This window comes from Drosophila pseudoobscura, chromosome 4 (assembly GCF_009870125.1).
Source record: "Drosophila pseudoobscura strain MV-25-SWS-2005 chromosome 4, UCI_Dpse_MV25, whole genome shotgun sequence".
Classification (NCBI taxonomy): Eukaryota; Metazoa; Arthropoda; class Insecta; order Diptera; family Drosophilidae; genus Drosophila; species Drosophila pseudoobscura.
In genome coordinates, this window is record NC_046681.1 from 1499950 (window position 1) to 1520420 (window position 20471).

The 20471-nt window shown below is 49.6% G+C and overlaps 1 protein-coding gene across 3 annotated transcripts in view; it reads right to left on the reverse strand.

The window, feature by feature from the left end:
* Positions 1–467: 467 nt before the first annotated feature.
* ova (ovaries absent) overlaps positions 468–20471 on the reverse strand; it is a 59891-nt gene continuing 39887 nt past the window's right edge. For all 3 annotated transcript variants that reach the window (XM_033379400.1, XM_033379401.1, XM_033379399.1), the window contains one exon: positions 468–1903. In XM_033379400.1, coding sequence (XP_033235291.1) covers positions 641–1903 — 1263 coding nt within the window. In that variant the 3' untranslated portion in view covers positions 468–640. The remainder of the gene's footprint in view (positions 1904–20471) is intronic.

Genomic DNA, 20471 nt, shown 5'->3' on the forward strand with positions numbered 1-20471 from the left:
CCAGCGCCATCCGTCGACTCCCTTCTACAACATCGAAGCCTCAAATTCCTTCCGACGGCGCTGGTGGTGTTGGATACGAGTTCCAAAAATTTCGGGACAGCGGCGCTCATTGACCCATGCACGCCCGTGGGCAGAATCTCGGCCAGCGCCTTTAAGTTGCCCACCACTCGTACAGAGGACAAGAAGGTGTATACCGCGATTATACGCGCCAAAATGAGTGACTTCCAGATGGAGACGGTGCTTAAAGTCGAGCTCCGTTTGCGCATCCGCACGCCGCTCCGTCAGCTGAGCGATCCCGTCCAGACGCGGTTCGGCCACAATCTCGCTCATTTTGGGAGCAGACGTCTACCCGAAGATGATCCAGATCGTGTCAGGGGCGTGCACCCAGCCATAAGCCCCCAATTGTACTTTGGGGGCATTACACTATGACAGGACATTATTAAGGCAATGTAGCGTAAACAATTGAATTAACATGTTGATTAAAAATATTTCGTTTCTTTTTATTTAAGAATTCCCTAGTACAACCAAAAATTGCACTTTTTTTTCATATTTCGAGGAATACACTTTGATTGCAGTTATTGGGTGTGTTTTTGTCCTTTTAAAATAACAATATACTTTGATAACTTAGAGATGACATTTTTTATGTTGTCAAATCAATAGAAATTATGCGCCCACTACTATTGTATGGTTGGACTGCCGAAAGGGATTCAAATGTATTACTGTCAGTTGTTTGGCTTATTGGTGTTTTTTCGGAAGTAGCTGAATGTGCGTACCAATCAGTAACAGCTATTAAATTCTTTGAAAAATTGCAGTTCTCTTGATTATATTCTTTTGGGTGGATTTGAGAATCAGAGAATGTATTCGATGTATTTAAAGATACTAGTGACTGATTTGATTTCGAATCAGCAGCGCAACGACTTAAAACTGAGTTAGCCTTGTAATTGGAAAATATATACACAGATTGTTGGAGCGGTTTGATGGTGTTATCATCTAATGTTTGTGGTTCCATATGAAATTTTGTTTGGCTTAATACATCAGCTTTTTTACTGGACAGTCTGTTTTTATGCGTAAGTGATATTATAGCAAGTGCATCAGAACCAAGTATTTTCGGATACACAATAGTTTGCTCCTGTTGCTCATCATCTGATGAGCATAAATCAATAGTGTCTAGAATGACTTCGCTAGATGGCGAAATTCTCCAATTAGAGTTAAGCGAATTATTGCGAGTAAGTCTAATGTTAAGTTTTGCATTTGTAATGGGAATTTGATCTCCAAGTACATGTTCAGAAATTTTTTTTAATCTGACTGAAATTGGACGGCATTGCTTAAGTAACGGAGAATTCAGAAACAAAAAGTTTTGAGTTATATCTCTCCGTTTTCCAAATTGACGACGGGGAAATGAATATATATGAAAATTATGTTCGTGGGATTTTTTAAAAGTACAATGAATGTGGTTACCGCTTGTTTTTTTTTCGAAAAATTTTTGTTTAGTACTTGATTTTAAAATTAAGGGAGTGTAACAAAATCGGTCAAGACGTTCCTGCCTCTCGGACATATATTCCACAGATACTGTTTGTTTTGTAGTTCTTAATAGTTTCTGTCCTGCTGGTGATGATATTGGGATAAAAGAACATCTATTAAATGAGTGTACGTTTCGATTTCTTCGCGATGGTAGCCGTCTATTTCTCCCCGTTGAATCCATGAATTTTTCTTCACTAAATAAGTATGTTTTTTGTATATCATTAGGAAAACGAGATTCCGAAAATTTAGATTGAAGGCTAAAATTCAAAAGAAAAGCATTCCGCAATTCGTCGTTTTCATTTTTTCCTTCATGTTTAATTTCAGGCTCCGGGGAGTCGCAGACTATTACATCATCCTCCATGCAACAAATATTTTCGTGTTCCTGCAATGAACAAAATAGGCAGAGATTTATATTATTAACCGTCTATATTTATGTTATTATACCCGATACTCAAAAAGAGTAAAGGGGTATATTAGATTTGTGGTGAAAGTGGATGTGTGCAAAAGTCCAGAAGGAACCGTCTCCAACCGTCTTGATCAGCATCAATACCCGAGTCGATCGAGCCATGTCCGTCTGTCCGTCCGCATGAGCGCCTAGTGCATCCACAATTTTAAAGATACGGGAAAATGAAAACCGGCCTCTCTCTCTCTGTATCTATGGTTTAATTCTTGGTTTCTTGGCTACTATATATTAAATGCGTTTTCTTGGCTTCTATGGCTTGCGCCAGACGAGCCGCTTGTAGAGATGGACGCCCAGGTATATTAGGTTGTGCTAACGTGGTAGCCAGGGAGGGGTATAAGGCTTCCGCCAAGCTCACTTGGAGCTGTTAAAGGTCCATTGTGTTGCCGCATGGGCATGCCTAGGCCGTGGAGAGAAAACTGTTCCAGACTAAGTAGTTCCAACCGAAGGCTTAGATGAATCTGGACAAGATCCCGGGTTTGAAAGGGTCCCAAAACTCCGTGAGGAAAGGAGCCCCGAGAAGCCGAAGACCTCTAATACCCAGGGCCGGGCAATGGCAGTAGAAGTGGGTGACCGACTCTTCCTCTTCCCCTTAGCGACAACTTCTGCAAAAGTTATTGCGAGGGATTGAGAGTATAGAGGCGTGAGGGCCGGTCTATATAACTCCGCCGATCGCTTTTTCGAGCGACATGTCCATATCGATTTCAAGATTTTGCAGAAAACGGTTTGCTGCCATCCCGTTTGCACTTTCCTCGAATATTTCGTGCGTGAGAAGCACGTAGCTAAACCCATCTCTACTTGCTCCCTATCTGATAAAATAGGTATCGTAGCAACCTGCCTGCCTTCCCATATATGTAACTATGTCCGGGGACATATATAAAGGAAGAGATCTAACTGTTCTGCGATCACGTTCGGTGAGTTTGACGATATTGACCGCATTCGCGCACTGATTCGCACATCTCCCAGTCCTCCCTAAGTGGGATTAATACCTAGACTACTCTCCCCCCTTGGTAGTTTCGGCAGTCTCGTCAGGATTACCGACTCATATTCTGAGAGCGGAAAGTGTTGCTACTTTCTTTTTTTATTTATTTATTAAATTAACAAATTATCTTTTAACAAAAGGCGAAAAAAGATAACTTAAAAGTTAGCTAAATTTAAGTGATTGTAAATATTGCATGCAATAAGTTTAAGAGTCAGTTCAGGGAATAGGAGGGAGTTATAATTATAGTATAAAACTCTGAAAGGTTCATGATCGGCATAATTAGACCTACATATGGGTAAACGGATAGGCCTAAAAGATCTAAAAGGCGCACACTCAAAACATTGCTAAAATATGTGGTAATCTGCGAGACCGTCAGCACCTTCGTTAATTGGGCTTCTGTTCTCTCGCACCCTATAGTGTTTTCTTGCGTACCGTCCGTCGTATTATTGGTAATAATGCTTCCAGAAGGGTGCATGGCTCCTATTGGCTACCGTGGTATACGAAGGGTCTTGTGAAATATAAATAATAATTTATATAAATAATATAAACGATTTCGTAAGACCCTGTGGACTGTGTGAGGTATGTGCAGCATAAGAGGGAGTTTGCTTTTGTTAAGCAAATTTTTGTGCAACCAGTATATTGCCGTCGTTGAAAGGGTACTTAAAATTAATTCCAGGCCGTTTGGGCATTTCATAAATTCAAAAGGTCGACGAGCTTTTTTCATTTAACTATGAGCCTGGGTAACTTAAGCGCTAATACGGATAGTGGTATAGAAAACCTTTTTGCTTCTTTTTTTAACTTAAACGCTATTCCCTCGGTGGTCAAAATCGGCACACTTAATGTATCAGAGGTGGATATTTTGGAGGCAATGATGAGTTCGACAATTCTAATAAAACCGACTGGGATGGCATTTCTGCCTGCCTTCTTCGCAGCTGTGATGTTGCGTTCTATCAACCTTTCAAAATTCTCTTCACAAATTCGCTGCTAACGGGTCGGTTTATTGGCAAGTGGAAAGCTACCACGATTACGCCAATTTTTAAGAAAGGTGCCAAAAGTCGAATCTTCAATTATCTCCAATTGCCAAACTCAGCAATGTGTCAAAACTTCTAGAGCGAATCATTGCCAGAAAGATCACTTTTCTCATGAGGTCGTACATTACCGCAAGTCAGCATGTTTTTATGCCGGGTAGAACCACTAATCTCATCGATTTCGGTTATTTCTGCCCTCATACTTTTGAAATGCACTCTCAAGTAGATGTTGTGTATACTGACTTTGCTAACGCCTTTGACAAAGTCTCCCACTGTGCCTTAGGGAGTTAATTTAGGTCATATCTTGAGCGACGAGAGTATGTCGTATTGGTAAATGGAAAGCCTTCGGACCCATTCTTGGCTACTTCCGGCCTTATACAGGGAAGTACACTTGGTCCACTTCTGTTCTCAATTTTTATCAACCACAGATCTCTCAGCATTCAAGCTTCTGAGCATCTGCTTTATGCTGATGATCTTAAAATCGATCAAAATGTATCCTTCTTCATTGGTGCAGACTTAATTCGCTCCACCTGTACGTTACAAATGTTGCTTACAATCTTCAATGTGCTGGCCTCATATTCTGTCGACGGAAATACTTGACAAGACCCCTGCTTGTCCGACTCAAGTTTTTTTTTTTTGCTGAGCATCTGAATTTTATATTGCCAAAACCCTATGCTATGTTTGGCTTTGTTAAGCGCACTTCATCCCAGTTCAAGGACCCATATACGAGGCTTAGTTTGTACTCATTCCTTGTGCGCTCGCGCCTTGAATACGCTTTCATGGTCTGGAATCCCGCTAGGGTCGTTCAAATTTCACGCATTGAGAGATTGCAAAGAAAGTTTCTGAAATTTACACTCCAGCCTGTGCCCTTTTTCATTCCGGTGCAGTCTTATAAGTGCAGATGTCGCCTCGTGCACCTCTCCTCTCTCGAGGATCGAAGGTCCATTGCGGCTCAGATCTTTATAAATGTCTTTCTAATGGGTAGTATCGATTGTCCTGACCTGCTTAGTGGGATTAGCTTGAGTCCGACCGCCAGGAGCCTAAGGACCTATTATGGCTTTAAAGAGCCCATTGCGCTTTGGCAGCACAATGCGCTGCCAGCTGAGATGAGTTTTGACTCTTGCCAGGGGAAGAGAGCCGTCAGACGGTTGCTTGTAGATCTATTCCTTTTCCATAATTAAGTAATTAACTCATAATAACTCACTTCACCTCCACCTTACAGTCTTCCGTCGAAACCTACCTAATATTCATATTTCCCCCTTACACCATTCGACATGGGCCAACAGTATATTATTTTCACAGCTTCCCCAACGAAAGGCGCCTTTTAACGAGGGATTGTAATTAAATTGTAAGTGAATTTATTTTCCCTTTTTTCGGTGCAGCTATGCAAATGCAAAGCTCGCGATAAGAAATTTCCGCATTGTCTTGCATTTCTCGCATTCTTTAATGCATTGGACCTTAAAAGATATGTACACTGACCAACACAAAAATAATTAATCTTGGACTTTGATTGCGGATCATTAGTATTACAAACGCATCTTTCGGGCCTGATGTTTGTATGGCTTTAATATGCTTTTGATAAATTCATACTTTTTGTTATTTTGTACCTATATATATATGATATTTTGTATTTTTTTTATGTAAGATGAATGTACATATACCCTCTCTTTTATATATATATTTTTGTTTCTCTCTATTATTGATCAAACATGAACATATTATCATCGAAACCATGCCACTTTCGGCCCCTTGCAGAATGTTCAAACATAAACATGTTATTGTACACATTCACTCATGTATTCAAAAAAGGGATCTCTAAAGAAATCACATAAGTAGATAAGTAGTGACAATTCGGGGTAAACAAAGATCTGTAGCCCATTAAAAGTTACTACTAAAATAACCCTAATGTAAGCATGCACTCAAATAGACACCCGCCGTAAAATGTATCCTTTGCGTAGATCTAACGATAATTATAAAATACAAAATTGTACCTCCTACCTCATGGTCATATATAAGGCTCTGATTTTAAGAATACAAAATTATACAAATATTTCTCGTATCTTGCTTTCAACAGAGAGTTACATTGACGGATCTCAGCGCAAAGCCGAACTGTGTGTAGAAAACCAGCCAAGAAAAAAATCAAATCTCTGAAAGCTAATCTATATAATTCATCTCTTTACTGCCAATAAAAATTCTACAATGAAACATAGACGGCCATTTAAATAAAAAAAAGTTATAAAGTTTATCTTTTCCGCTAAACAAATGCAAATCAGATATAATACCACTTCAAGAAACACATCTGCACAACACACAACATCCGCACAAATCGAACAGCACATTCAATAATATTGGAAACTTCCTATGATACATCCATAACGAGGGGGAACGTTGTGAGTTGCTGCGGACACCGCAACTCTACAGTTATACCCGATACTAAGTCAGTATGGCTCTCCTCCGGCAGACGCCGCTAATATTAAAAGACAAATATTAAAAGAGTGCGCGTGAGAGAGACATTTCAGTCTGAGCGTGACGTCGGGCGCTGCGTAGCCACTGCAAATTTATTTGTAGCTGATCCAGATTCCGCAACCGGATAGATATGGTCATTATCTATGATTCTGCGTTTTTAGTTTTCTCGAATCTGCAATATTGTGAATGCAACAGATTTTCGTCCTTTGTGGGGGCGGAAGGGGGTGGGGAGAAATTTTGAGATATACGTTTTATAGTGAGGTCTAAAAAGAGTGTGGATACCAAATTTGGTTACTCTAGCCTTAATAGTCTCTGAGATTTGTGGATGCCCCAGATTTTCGCCCTTTGTGGGGGCGGAAGTGGGCTGGGCAAAGTTTTGAAACATTCTTGAACAGTGACATATCACAGAAGTCCGTATATAAAATGTCGTTGCTCTAGCTCTTGTAGTCTTTGAGCACTGGGCGCTGATAGGGACGGACAGACAGACAGGGTTCAATAGAGTCCGGCTATTGATGATGATCAAGAATATATATACTTTATAGGGTCGGAAACGATTGCTTCTGGACGTTACACACATCCATTTTCACCACAAATCAAATATACCCCTTATTTTGAGTATCGGGTATAATTATGCTGGCTAGAAACATCAACATAGACACAGAGGAGTTGAAGGAAAAGATAATCGATGGAATTCCGGCTTCGGGCTCACAAGATCAGGCTTGCATTCAGTGGAAATCCGTCTTCCGCGGCGGAAGCCATATGCCACACAACCGCAAGTCTCGGCAGATACTGCAGCTAACATTTAACCCCATGTTGCGCCAACTGCAACTCACGAGGTCTTTTCGACAAGGACTGCACTAAGAGAAAAAGCCTAATCAACAACAATTATGTAAGATACTGTAAGATTTTCTTATGCAATAATATTGCATCCCTATTAGAGGCAGCATGCCTCATAGACTCAGGGAGTCCAATATTGTTCGTTACGAATAGTTTAATCACTACGAAACCCATCTTGGAGCCAGTTTCTGTGTCATATTTTGGGCTGAATCGAAGCCAATAACATAGAATGTTGTTTTTTCAGTTGAACGTGATATCGAACGAGTCTATGAGTCTTGGTGTGGTTCTTGGCAGTAGCTTTATGAATGCATGCGAGTTAAATTTGGACCTAAACACTTTAAAAAGTTTATGTTAGACGCTACAACTGAGGAAGGTAGTAATCAATTAAGTAATTATTCAGTATTACCGATTGTAAGTAATAAAATGCAAATTAAAACAATGGGTAAACGTATGAGTATAGAAATAAACGAAAAGTTTTGTGAAAACGCCAATAAAATAGTTAAAGATGTGGTGATAAAAAAAAACAGAAGCTGATAACATTGTTAGTGAAACTGTTAGTAAAGAGATGGATGCTATTGTTAGTGACAGAATTAGTAAAGAGATTGATGAAATTGTTAGTTATACCGTTAGTAACGATGATAGTGAAATTATTAATAAGGCTGTTAGCAAGTAGGTAGTGAAGCAGTTACTAAAAATTTAATCGATCATACCAACATTACAAGACTTTGATTAAGGACAACTATCCCATACCCCTCAATAAAATATACATCGTTCGGGACACCTTTAGGACCATTCTTCAGAATGCCGTAGGGTCTGAAAACGCCATTAGCAGTGTGTTCAGTCACAGACATATAATTAATTAATATTACGGAATACACAGTGCACTCTCATACGCAAATACTCATAAATACAATTGTCCATGTCGCTTCATGTGAATGAATATGACGACACGAAAATTACATTAGCAACTAAGAATATACAATAGCACTTGTAAACTCGAACCCACCAAAAAGGATCAAGCAATAAACTATTTACTTTATTTTATTGCTGCCAAGTACCTAAGTAAGTGCACTGAAATGTAACACCCGCACAGAGTAAGTGCACCCTATCTAAAAAAAAAACACTCAAAAGGAACCTGTGCGTTCCTTCCCATAAAATAAGAGTACCACTGCTAACTATATAAGGATATGCATTTGTTTAATAAAATTCAGTATCAGAAATAGTACTGCCTGTCACTCATTTCCCATCGCAATCATCAGAGGCTGTCGCCGTGTCTTCAGAATCTTCCTTTGCGAAACGTAGGATACCAACTCCGCAGTCCAACTGGTTCAACTTCTAGTTGCGACGACCAAACTGTAGACGATTTATGTAGAAATGCACTGTGATGCAAGCGCTTTTGGCTTCGGGGCACTGTTACTTCAAAAGAAAGACGACGGAAAACTGCATCCAATTTTTTATTTTTCTAAGCGAACAACTGAAGCGGCATCAAAATATCACAGCTTTGAGCAGGAAACAATGGCCATTATTTACGCATTACGCAGGTTTCGCATATATTTATAAAGAAAACGGTTCAAGACTCCACAATAAGAGCAATGATTATACGAGAGTTCACGTTTCGTTAAAAGACTGCTCTAAAGTCATACAGCAAACCCAAATGCATTATTTTCATATAAAGGGAGTTGCTTCACATCAAACGAATTCGACGAGTTCATGAGAGAGACTAACAAACACATTAAAATTGCTACAGGATCGCCTCAAGTAAATGGTCAGGTGGAAATAGTCAATAGAAGCTTTCGGTCAATGATAGCGAATGGACAGACTTTCGGAAAGAATTCCTAGAATTCTTCCTGCCCCCAGATACTTCCAGCGGCTGGAAGACACCATACGAAGTCGGGAACAGAAGCCCAAGGAATCCTTCCGGGATTACCTTATCGAGTTGCGTCTGATGATGCAGCGAGCCCAGTATACTCGGGAACAGGAACTCGAGCGAATCTACGAAAATCTCCGTCCGGAGTATCAAATGTATACGCAGACAAGATTTCCGATCACTCACAGAATTGACCCAGCTCGTCTCGGCCTACGAAACCGCGCGGGACCGAGACGCACTCCGCAGAACCATCGACCCCGTGCCGCCTATCCCGGCAATGGAACCAACCCACAACGAGGCAACACACACGAGACTCCCGGGAAAACCGAGATCACCAACCGAGGAATCGGCCAGGAGCAAGAGCAGGCGATCGATGTACAACGAGCCTGCCGGAACTGCGGGGAAAATGGCCATTTCAGTGGTGCGTGCACAAACCGACAGAAGCTGTTCTGTTGGGAATGTGGCCACCGAGGGGTCCGGACCATCAACTGCTGCCGGAAACCAGCGTCGGGAAACGGATCGGGTCTCCGCCCAACTGGGACATGGACGGAGGCGCGCACCCCGGAACAGGAGAAACCCACCCATTAAGCATGACCGGAGGAAGGATCGCTGCCCTGGTGGACATCAATGGGAGAGCATTTGCGGCCACCCTCGACACTGGAGCAACACGATCCTTCATCAGTGAGCGGCTGGCGAAGGAGATAGGGACGACCGAGAACAGGCGAGAGGTGAGGAGAGATCACCGAGATCAGAGAGACCTCGACGACGGACTACCAACTGGAGCCATTAGCCGACGCCGAAATAGACCGGGAACGAAACCCGTTTCGCCCAGCCGACTCGGATGACGAGAACGCGATCTTGGCCGCCATTACCGCCCGGGAACTGGAGGACCTATCGCCGTGGCAGCAAGAAAATACCCAGCAGGCATCACAGACGCAGAGCAGGACCTAAAACCAATTCGAAGCGAATGGAGACCCACGATCGGGACGCTCGTGATGCTACGCCAACATCACCTGTCCAAAGCGGCGGACAACTTCGCTGCCAAACTGGCTCCCAAATATGAGGGGCCTTACAAAGTAGTTAAATTTATTTCTCCCACCATAGCACAACTCCAGAAGCATACGGGAAGACAACGACGAACGGCCGGACTAGCCGACCTCAAGGCCTACCACGACAACGAGCACACACTCACCAGCGAAGACAACGAAGACAACGATGACGACGACCCCAGCACGACGACCCCACCCAGCACCCCAGGCCAAAAAGGCCTGGCACGGTCCAGCGCGGGCCAGGCTCGGGAGTGATCTCCGGGGGCTGAGCCAGACCGGTTGTGCGGCGGAAGCCAAAATAGATTTGAAAACTAGCCGTGACCGCGCCGTGTACGCAATAAGCCGCACGCGGTGAATAAAAAACCAGCTGTGACCGCGGTGTGCAAAGGAAGCCACCGACGTGACGAGGACCGGCCGCCGGACCCAAGGAAGGGAAAGCAAGGGTGAGCCACCTCACGTATGTGAGCTCTGGGGGGGATAGATCGGTGCAGTAGGCAGGGTGTACGCACAGAACCAGAAGTTTCCCAAAAACGTAAATTTTTGTCATTTATTCCCCCCACAATAAAGACGACCGTAGGAGTCCCTCAGCCCCACCCCCTCTCTTCCCTATTCCCTGGGGGCCCGGCGAAGGGGATGTGAGTCGTGGATCATGCGGCATCCACCAAGCTGGACTTCCCTTTCCCATACCTGTCTCCCCTGGGGACCCGGCGATGCTGGATGTGAGTCGTGGATTCACGCGGCATCCGCAAAGCTGGGTTCCCTCTCCTACACCCTCGCCCTGGGGGACCCGGCGATGCTGGATGTGAGTCGTGGATTCACGCGGCATCCGCAAAGCTGGGTTCCCTCTCCTACACCCTCACCCTGAGGACCCGGCGACGCAGATGTGAGTCGAGGATCATGCGGCATCTGCTAAGCTGGGCTCCCCTCTCCCCTACCCTTCCGACCCCTGACCAAAACCCCCTCCTCCCGCCTCGCATGACCCCCAACGCACGTCTCGGCAGCTCCCCAAGCACGGGTTCACCCGCGCCTCGATCCACCCCACGGGTGCGCTTTCGCTGCGAACGGCTCTCCCCTTAGGTCCTCACACAACAAATTTTGCTGTGGGGAAGGACCGGGCCCTGGACAGACTGAGAAGCTGTACGTCGGCCTGAGAACTTCCTTACAGATGGTGCCCGAGCAGGGACCCACGAGGGGAGAGTCGGTGAGCATAGGGGAGAATTGAAAAGCAGTGAAAAGTGAATAAAGAACTAAGCAGCAGCAGAAAACTTCAAATCAGGGATTAGCAGCCCAGAATCAGAATCAGAGAACTTTGGCACGCAACGGCGACAAAGCGAGCAGCGGTAGAACAACGGAGCAGCGGGGGACAGAGGGCGATCGCAGAGGAGCAGCTACATGGCAGAGGAGCCCTCGGCCACAAAGCCATGGCCACGGCCAATATAAGGCGGAGCAGGAACACCGGTCGGGACAGTTGTTAACGAGCAGTCAGACAGTCATTACCGAACAGTCAGGCAGTTGTTACTGAGCAGTCACACAGTTACCACCGAGCATTCAGACAGAACCTTTCCCTGTATCGCGCCACGTATCCTTCGACAGAATCATCCAACCCAGTGCTGTGTATCCTAGTACAGGATCACCGATCTAGTACAGTTCCACGTATCCTTCGACAGGATCATCCAACCCAGTGCTGTGTATCCTAGTACAGGATCACCGATCTAGTACAGTGCCGCGTGTCCCTCGAACAGGATCCCTCACCCCAGTGCCGTGTATCCTAGTATAGGATAACCGATCCAGTACCTCGCCACGTATCCTTCGACAGGATCCCCCCACCTCAGTGCCGTGTATCCTAGTATAGGATCACCGATCCAGTATCGTGCCGCGTGTCCTTCGGACAGGACTCTCCACCCAGTGCCGTGTATCTTAGTACAGAAGCCCCAGACCCAGTACCGTGCTGATAAGGACTCGTACCGGTGCCCCGATTAGTGGAACAGGATCAGGATGAACATCCGCTGGATAGCGTCCCGCAGGAAGGACGAGCTGCAGAGCCTGGCTAAGGAGTTTGGACTAGGAGAAACTGGGACTGAAGAGGACCTACGGAGCCGGATCACCGCATTCATCGCACGCCCTGGGCACCCCGAAGCCGTGCAGGCAAGGCTGGACGAATTGGCTTCGCACTTTGGGAACACACCGAGCCCCAGGGACCACCGGAGTCCAGCCACGTCACCCGGGCGAGAGAGCCGCACGAAGATGGAAGACAGCAAGGAGGGACCAAAACTGCGATTAATTGTACCCGAGCTGCCCAGCACGAGCCAAGGATCCACCCACGGATACCGCGAGTCAGAAACCGAGACACCGGCCGCCCAGGACGAGCAACCACAACGAGCTGCCCAAGGACCACTCCAAGGAACCAGACCAGAGGCGTCCAGCAAGAACCACGCGCCAGTACCCACTACCGCTGGAGCCCTGGCCACGCCTAGCCACCAGACATCCACGGAAGGAGATCAGCCACGTCTTCCTCAGGGACATCGGGTCTCACGCCCCGGAGGGGGTGTGATCTTGTACTCGTTACTGGCGGACAAACTCCGGAAATGGGGATTTACTTTCGACGGCCACGCGGACCCACTAGCGTTCATCGAAAGGCTCGAGGAGCGAGTGGAATCATACGGCGGGAGCTAAGAGTAGCTGCCGCGAGCCATCTCCGGTCTCCTTACAGGTAAGGCCGAAGGATGGTACCAAACTTTTCAGATGCAGGGTCAGAATTGGACAGACTTTCGGAAAGAATTCCTAGAATTCTTCCTGCCCCCAGATACTTCCAGCGGCTGGAAGACACCATACGAAGTCGGGAACAGAAGCCCAAGGAATCCTTCCGGGATTACCTTATCGAGTTGCGTCTGATGATGCAGCGAGCCCAGTATACTCGGGAACAGGAACTCGAGCGAATCTACGAAAATCTCCGTCCGGAGTATCAAATGTATACGCAGACAAGATTTCCGATCACTCACAGAATTGACCCAGCTCGTCTCGGCCTACGAAACCGCGCGGGACCGAGACGCACTCCGCAGAACCATCGACCCCGTGCCGCCTATCCCGGCAATGGAACCAACCCACAACGAGGCAACACACACGAGACTCCCGGGAAAACCGAGATCACCAACCGAGGAATCGGCCAGGAGCAAGAGCAGGCGATCGATGTACAACGAGCCTGCCGGAACTGCGGGGAAAATGGCCATTTCAGTGGTGCGTGCACAAACCGACAGAAGCTGTTCTGTTGGGAATGTGGCCACCGAGGGGTCCGGACCATCAACTGCTGCCGGAAACCAGCGTCGGGAAACGGATCGGGTCTCCGCCCAACTGGGACATGGACGGAGGCGCGCACCCCGGAACAGGAGAAACCCACCCATTAAGCATGACCGGAGGAAGGATCGCTGCCCTGGTGGACATCAATGGGAGAGCATTTGCGGCCACCCTCGACACTGGAGCAACACGATCCTTCATCAGTGAGCGGCTGGCGAAGGAGATAGGGACGACCGAGAACAGGCGAGAGGTGAGGAGAGATCACCGAGATCAGAGAGACCTCGACGACGGACTACCAACTGGAGCCATTAGCCGACGCCGAAATAGACCGGGAACGAAACCCGTTTCGCCCAGCCGACTCGGATGACGAGAACGCGATCTTGGCCGCCATTACCGCCCGGGAACTGGAGGACCTATCGCCGTGGCAGCAAGAAAATACCCAGCAGGCATCACAGACGCAGAGCAGGACCTAAAACCAATTCGAAGCGAATGGAGACCCACGATCGGGACGCTCGTGATGCTACGCCAACATCACCTGTCCAAAGCGGCGGACAACTTCGCTGCCAAACTGGCTCCCAAATATGAGGGGCCTTACAAAGTAGTTAAATTTATTTCTCCCACCATAGCACAACTCCAGAAGCATACGGGAAGACAACGACGAACGGCCGGACTAGCCGACCTCAAGGCCTACCACGACAACGAGCACACACTCACCAGCGAAGACAACGAAGACAACGATGACGACGACCCCAGCACGACGACCCCACCCAGCACCCCAGGCCAAAAAGGCCTGGCACGGTCCAGCGCGGGCCAGGCTCGGGAGTGATCTCCGGGGGCTGAGCCAGACCGGTTGTGCGGCGGAAGCCAAAATAGATTTGAAAACTAGCCGTGACCGCGCCGTGTACGCAATAAGCCGCACGCGGTGAATAAAAAACCAGCTGTGACCGCGGTGTGCAAAGGAAGCCACCGACGTGACGAGGACCGGCCGCCGGACCCAAGGAAGGGAAAGCAAGGGTGAGCCACCTCACGTATGTGAGCTCTGGGGGGGATAGATCGGTGCAGTAGGCAGGGTGTACGCACAGAACCAGAAGTTTCCCAAAAACGTAAATTTTTGTCATTTATTCCCCCCACAATAAAGACGACCGTAGGAGTCCCTCAGCCCCACCCCCTCTCTTCCCTATTCCCTGGGGGCCCGGCGAAGGGGATGTGAGTCGTGGATCATGCGGCATCCACCAAGCTGGACTTCCCTTTCCCATACCTGTCTCCCCTGGGGACCCGGCGATGCTGGATGTGAGTCGTGGATTCACGCGGCATCCGCAAAGCTGGGTTCCCTCTCCTACACCCTCGCCCTGGGGGACCCGGCGATGCTGGATGTGAGTCGTGGATTCACGCGGCATCCGCAAAGCTGGGTTCCCTCTCCTACACCCTCACCCTGAGGACCCGGCGACGCAGATGTGAGTCGAGGATCATGCGGCATCTGCTAAGCTGGGCTCCCCTCTCCCCTACCCTTCCGACCCCTGACCAAAACCCCCTCCTCCCGCCTCGCATGACCCCCAACGCACGTCTCGGCAGCTCCCCAAGCACGGGTTCACCCGCGCCTCGATCCACCCCACGGGTGCGCTTTCGCTGCGAACGGCTCTCCCCTTAGGTCCTCACACAACAAATTTTGCTGTGGGGAAGGACCGGGCCCTGGACAGACTGAGAAGCTGTACGTCGGCCTGAGAACTTCCTTACAGATGGTGCACCGAGAGTCGGTGAGCATAGGGGAGAATTGAAAAGCAGTGAAAAGTGAATAAAGAACTAAGCAGCAGCAGAAAACTTCAAATCAGGGATTAGCAGCCCAGAATCAGAATCAGAGAACTTTGGCACGCGACGGCGACAAAGCGAGCAGCGGTAGAACAACGGAGCAGCGGGGGACAGAGGGCGATCGCAGAGGAGCAGCTACATGGCAGAGGAGCCCTCGGCCACAAAGCCATGGCCACGGCCAATATAAGGCGGAGCAGGAACACCGGTCGGGACAGTTGTTAACGAGCAGTCAGACAGTCATTACCGAACAGTCAGGCAGTTGTTACTGAGCAGTCACACAGTTACCACCGAGCATTCAGACAGAACCTTTCCCTGTATCGCGCCACGTATCCTTCGACAGAATCATCCAACCCAGTGCTGTGTATCCTAGTACAGGATCACCGATCTAGTACAGTTCCACGTATCCTTCGACAGGATCATCCAACCCAGTGCTGTGTATCCTAGTACAGGATCACCGATCTAGTACAGTGCCGCGTGTCCCTCGAACAGGATCCCTCACCCCAGTGCCGTGTATCCTAGTATAGGATAACCGATCCAGTACCTCGCCACGTATCCTTCGACAGGATCCCCCCACCTCAGTGCCGTGTATCCTAGTATAGGATCACCGATCCAGTATCGTGCCGCGTGTCCTTCGGACAGGACTCTCCACCCAGTGCCGTGTATCTTAGTACAGAAGCCCCAGACCCAGTACCGTGCTGATAAGGACTCGTACCGGTGCCCCGATTAGTGGAACAGGATCAGGATGAACATCCGCTGGATAGCGTCCCGCAGGAAGGACGAGCTGCAGAGCCTGGCTAAGGAGTTTGGACTAGGAGAAACTGGGACTGAAGAGGACCTACGGAGCCGGATCACCGCATTCATCGCACGCCCTGGGCACCCCGAAGCCGTGCAGGCAAGGCTGGACGAATTGGCTTCGCACTTTGGGAACACACCGAGCCCCAGGGACCACCGGAGTCCAGCCACGTCACCCGGGCGAGAGAGCCGCACGAAGATGGAAGACAGCAAGGAGGGACCAAAACTGCGATTAATTGTACCCGAGCTGCCCAGCACGAGCCAAGGATCCACCCACGGATACCGCGAGTCAGAAACCGAGACACCGGCCGCCCAGGACGAGCAACCACAACGAGCTGCCCAAGGACCACTCCAAGGAACCAGACCAGAGGCGTCCAGCAAGAACCACGCGCCAGTACCCACTACCGCTGGAGCCCTGGCCACGCCTAGCCACCAGACATCCACGGAAGGAGATCAGCCACGTCTTCCTCAGGGACATCGGGTCTCACGCCCCGGAGGGGGTGAGATCTTGTACTCGTTACTGGCGGACAAACTCCGGAAATGGGGATTTACTTTCGACGGCCACGCGGACCCACTAGCGTTCATCGAAAGGCTCGAGGAGCGAGTGGAATCATACGGCGGAAGCTAAGAGTAGCTGCCGCGAGCCATCTCCGGTCTCCTTACAGGTAAGGCCGAAGGATGGTACCAAACTTTTCAGATGCAGGGTCAGAATTGGACAGACTTTCGGAAAGAATTCCTAGAATTCTTCCTGCCCCCAGATACTTCCAGCGGCTGGAAGACACCATACGAAGTCGGGAACAGAAGCCCAAGGAATCCTTCCGGGATTACCTTATCGAGTTGCGTCTGATGATGCAGCGAGCCCAGTATACTCGGGAACAGGAACTCGAGCGAATCTACGAAAATCTCCGTCCGGAGTATCAAATGTATACGCAGACAAGATTTCCGATCACTCACAGAATTGACCCAGCTCGTCTCGGCCTACGAAACCGCGCGGGACCGAGACGCACTCCGCAGAACCATCGACCCCGTGCCGCCTATCCCGGCAATGGAACCAACCCACAACGAGGCAACACACACGAGACTCCCGGGAAAACCGAGATCACCAACCGAGGAATCGGCCAGGAGCAAGAGCAGGCGATCGATGTACAACGAGCCTGCCGGAACTGCGGGGAAAATGGCCATTTCAGTGGTGCGTGCACAAACCGACAGAAGCTGTTCTGTTGGGAATGTGGCCACCGAGGGGTCCGGACCATCAACTGCTGCCGGAAACCAGCGTCGGGAAACGGATCGGGTCTCCGCCCAACTGGGACATGGACGGAGGCGCGCACCCCGGAACAGGAGAAACCCACCCATTAAGCATGACCGGAGGAAGGATCGCTGCCCTGGTGGACATCAATGGGAGAGCATTTGCGGCCACCCTCGACACTGGAGCAACACGATCCTTCATCAGTGAGCGGCTGGCGAAGGAGATAGGGACGACCGAGAACAGGCGAGAGGTGAGGAGAGATCACCGAGATCAGAGAGACCTCGACGACGGACTACCAACTGGAGCCATTAGCCGACGCCGAAATAGACCGGGAACGAAACCCGTTTCGCCCAGCCGACTCGGATGACGAGAACGCGATCTTGGCCGCCATTACCGCCCGGGAACTGGAGGACCTATCGCCGTGGCAGCAAGAAAATACCCAGCAGGCATCACAGACGCAGAGCAGGACCTAAAACCAATTCGAAGCGAATGGAGACCCACGATCGGGACGCTCGTGATGCTACGCCAACATCACCTGTCCAAAGCGGCGGACAACTTCGCTGCCAAACTGGCTCCCAAATATGAGGGGCCTTACAAAGTAGTTAAATTTATTTCTCCCACCATAGCACAACTCCAGAAGCATACGGGAAGACAACGACGAACGGCCGGACTAGCCGACCTCAAGGCCTACCACGACAACGAGCACACACTCACCAGCGAAGACAACGAAGACAACGAAGACAACGATGACGACGACCCCAGCACCAGGAAAACCGCGAGTTCATGAGGGCCACTTATGGAAGTGCGCTGCCGTAATGTCCTCGCCCCGCAAGGGGAAACCGCGTCCACAATCAGTAAGATAGCTTAACTCCCCTTAAGGGATTAGAGTAAGAAATAGCCAGAAACTAGAAAATGCACCGATCAGTCCGGGCGGACTGCTCCCAGCGTTCGAGGAGATGCCCGAGCTAAATACGCAGCAGGAATGGCCAATCGCCCCAGTCGCCTGGCAGGTAAGCACGCCTGACCGCCGCATCCCGCAAAGCCTGTTGGAAGGCGCCAGCGCTCAGGCAAACGCGGCGCGTCACGGGCGCAGCCGGATCCGCAGCCTAGAACACCACGACGGCCAACGCTTCCGCGTATGCATCAGCGGAAATTTGGTGCGCATTTCACCGCGCCCCACCCCGAAGTAGGAAGGGAGTGTGAAGGCATAAGCCTCCACAACACTAACCACGACACCATCCCCTGGAGGGACCGCCCCGACGGCTTGTTATCTAATTTCATTATTTCATTATCACTTTTTATCCGATTCTTAGTACTTCCATTATAATTAGTATTACTTAGACAACGAACAATGAATCCTTAGTTTCCCCAATTAAAATAAGAAATAGGCTAAGAAAACCCCTAAAATAGTGAGGCGCTTTACTTATTAGCAGCGAAGAGATAACACGAAAGAGAGACGCCTACTACGGCCACGCAGCAAAGAGAGCCGACATGGAAGAGAAGGAAACAAAGAGACTCGCCGATCGCTCTTACGCCCACGCAGCCAAAGCAAGAGAGAGAACGGCCGAACGCAAAGGAACGGCATGCAAGAGAGCGAAGCGGCAGAGAAGCCGCCGATCGCCCACGCAGCCGAGGCCGACAGCCGAAAGCTGCGCAGCCACGAAGCGGCAGAGAAGCTGCAAAAGGTAAAGCAGAGGCCTGGCACGGTCCAGCGCGGGCCAGGCTCGGGAGTGATCTCCGGGGGCTGAGCCAGACCGATTGTGCGGCGGAAGCCAAAATAGATTTGAAAACTAGCCGTGACCGCGCCGTGTACGCAATAAGCCGCACGCGGTGAATAAAAAACCAGCTGTGACCGCGGTGTGCAAAGGAAGCCACCGACGTGACGAGGACCGGCCGCCGGACCCAAGGAAGGGAAAGCAAGGGTGAGCCACCTCACGTATGTGAGCTCTGGGGGGGATAGATCGGTGCAGTAGGCAGGGTGTACGCACAGAACCAGAAGTTTCCCAAAAACGTAAATTTTTGTCATTTATTCCCCCCACAATAAAGACGACCGTAGGAGTCCCTCAGCCCCACCCCCTCTCTTCCCTATTCCCTGGGGGCCCGGCGAAGGGGATGTGAGTCGTGGATCATGCGGCATCCACCAAGCTGGACTTCCCTTTCCCATACCTGTCTCCCCTGGGGACCCGGCGATGCTGGATGTGAGTCGTGGATTCACGCGGCATCCGCAAAGCTGGGTTCCCTCTCCTACACCCTCGCCCTGGGGGACCCGGCGATGCTGGATGTGAGTCGTGGATTCACGCGGCATCCGCAAAGCTGGGTTCCCTCTCCTACACCCTCACCCTGAGGACCCGGCGACGCAGATGTGAGTCGAGGATCATGCGGCATCTGCTAAGCTGGGCTCCCCTCTCCCCTACCCTTCCGACCCCTGACCAAAACCCCCTCCTCCCGCCTCGCATGACCCCCAACGCACGTCTCGGCAGCTCCCCAAGCACGGGTTCACCCGCGCCTCGATCCACCCCACGGGTGCGCTTTCGCTGCGAACGGCTCTCCCCTTAGGTCCTCACACAACAAATTTTGCTGTGGGGAAGGACCGGGCCCTGGACAGACTGAGAAGCTGTACGTCGGCCTGAGAACTTCCTTACAGATGGTGCCCGAGCAGGGACCCACGAGGGGAGAGTCGGTGAGCATAGGGGAGAATTGAAAAGCAGTGAAAAGTGAATAAAGAACTAAGCAGCAGCAGAAAACTTCAAATCAGGGATTAGCAGCCCAGAATCAGAATCAGAGAACTTTGGCACGCGACGGCGACAAAGCGAGCAGCGGTAGAACAACGGAGCAGCGGGGGACAGAGGGCGATCGCAGAGGAGCAGCTACATGGCAGAGGAGCCCTCGGCCACAAAGCCATGGCCACGGCCAATATAAGGCGGAGCAGGAACACCGGTCGGGACAGTTGTTAACGAGCAGTCAGACAGTCATTACCGAACAGTCAGGCAGTTGTTACTGAGCAGTCACACAGTTACCACCGAGCATTCAGACAGAACCTTTCCCTGTATCGCGCCACGTATCCTTCGACAGAATCATCCAACCCAGTGCTGTGTATCCTAGTACAGGATCACCGATCTAGTACAG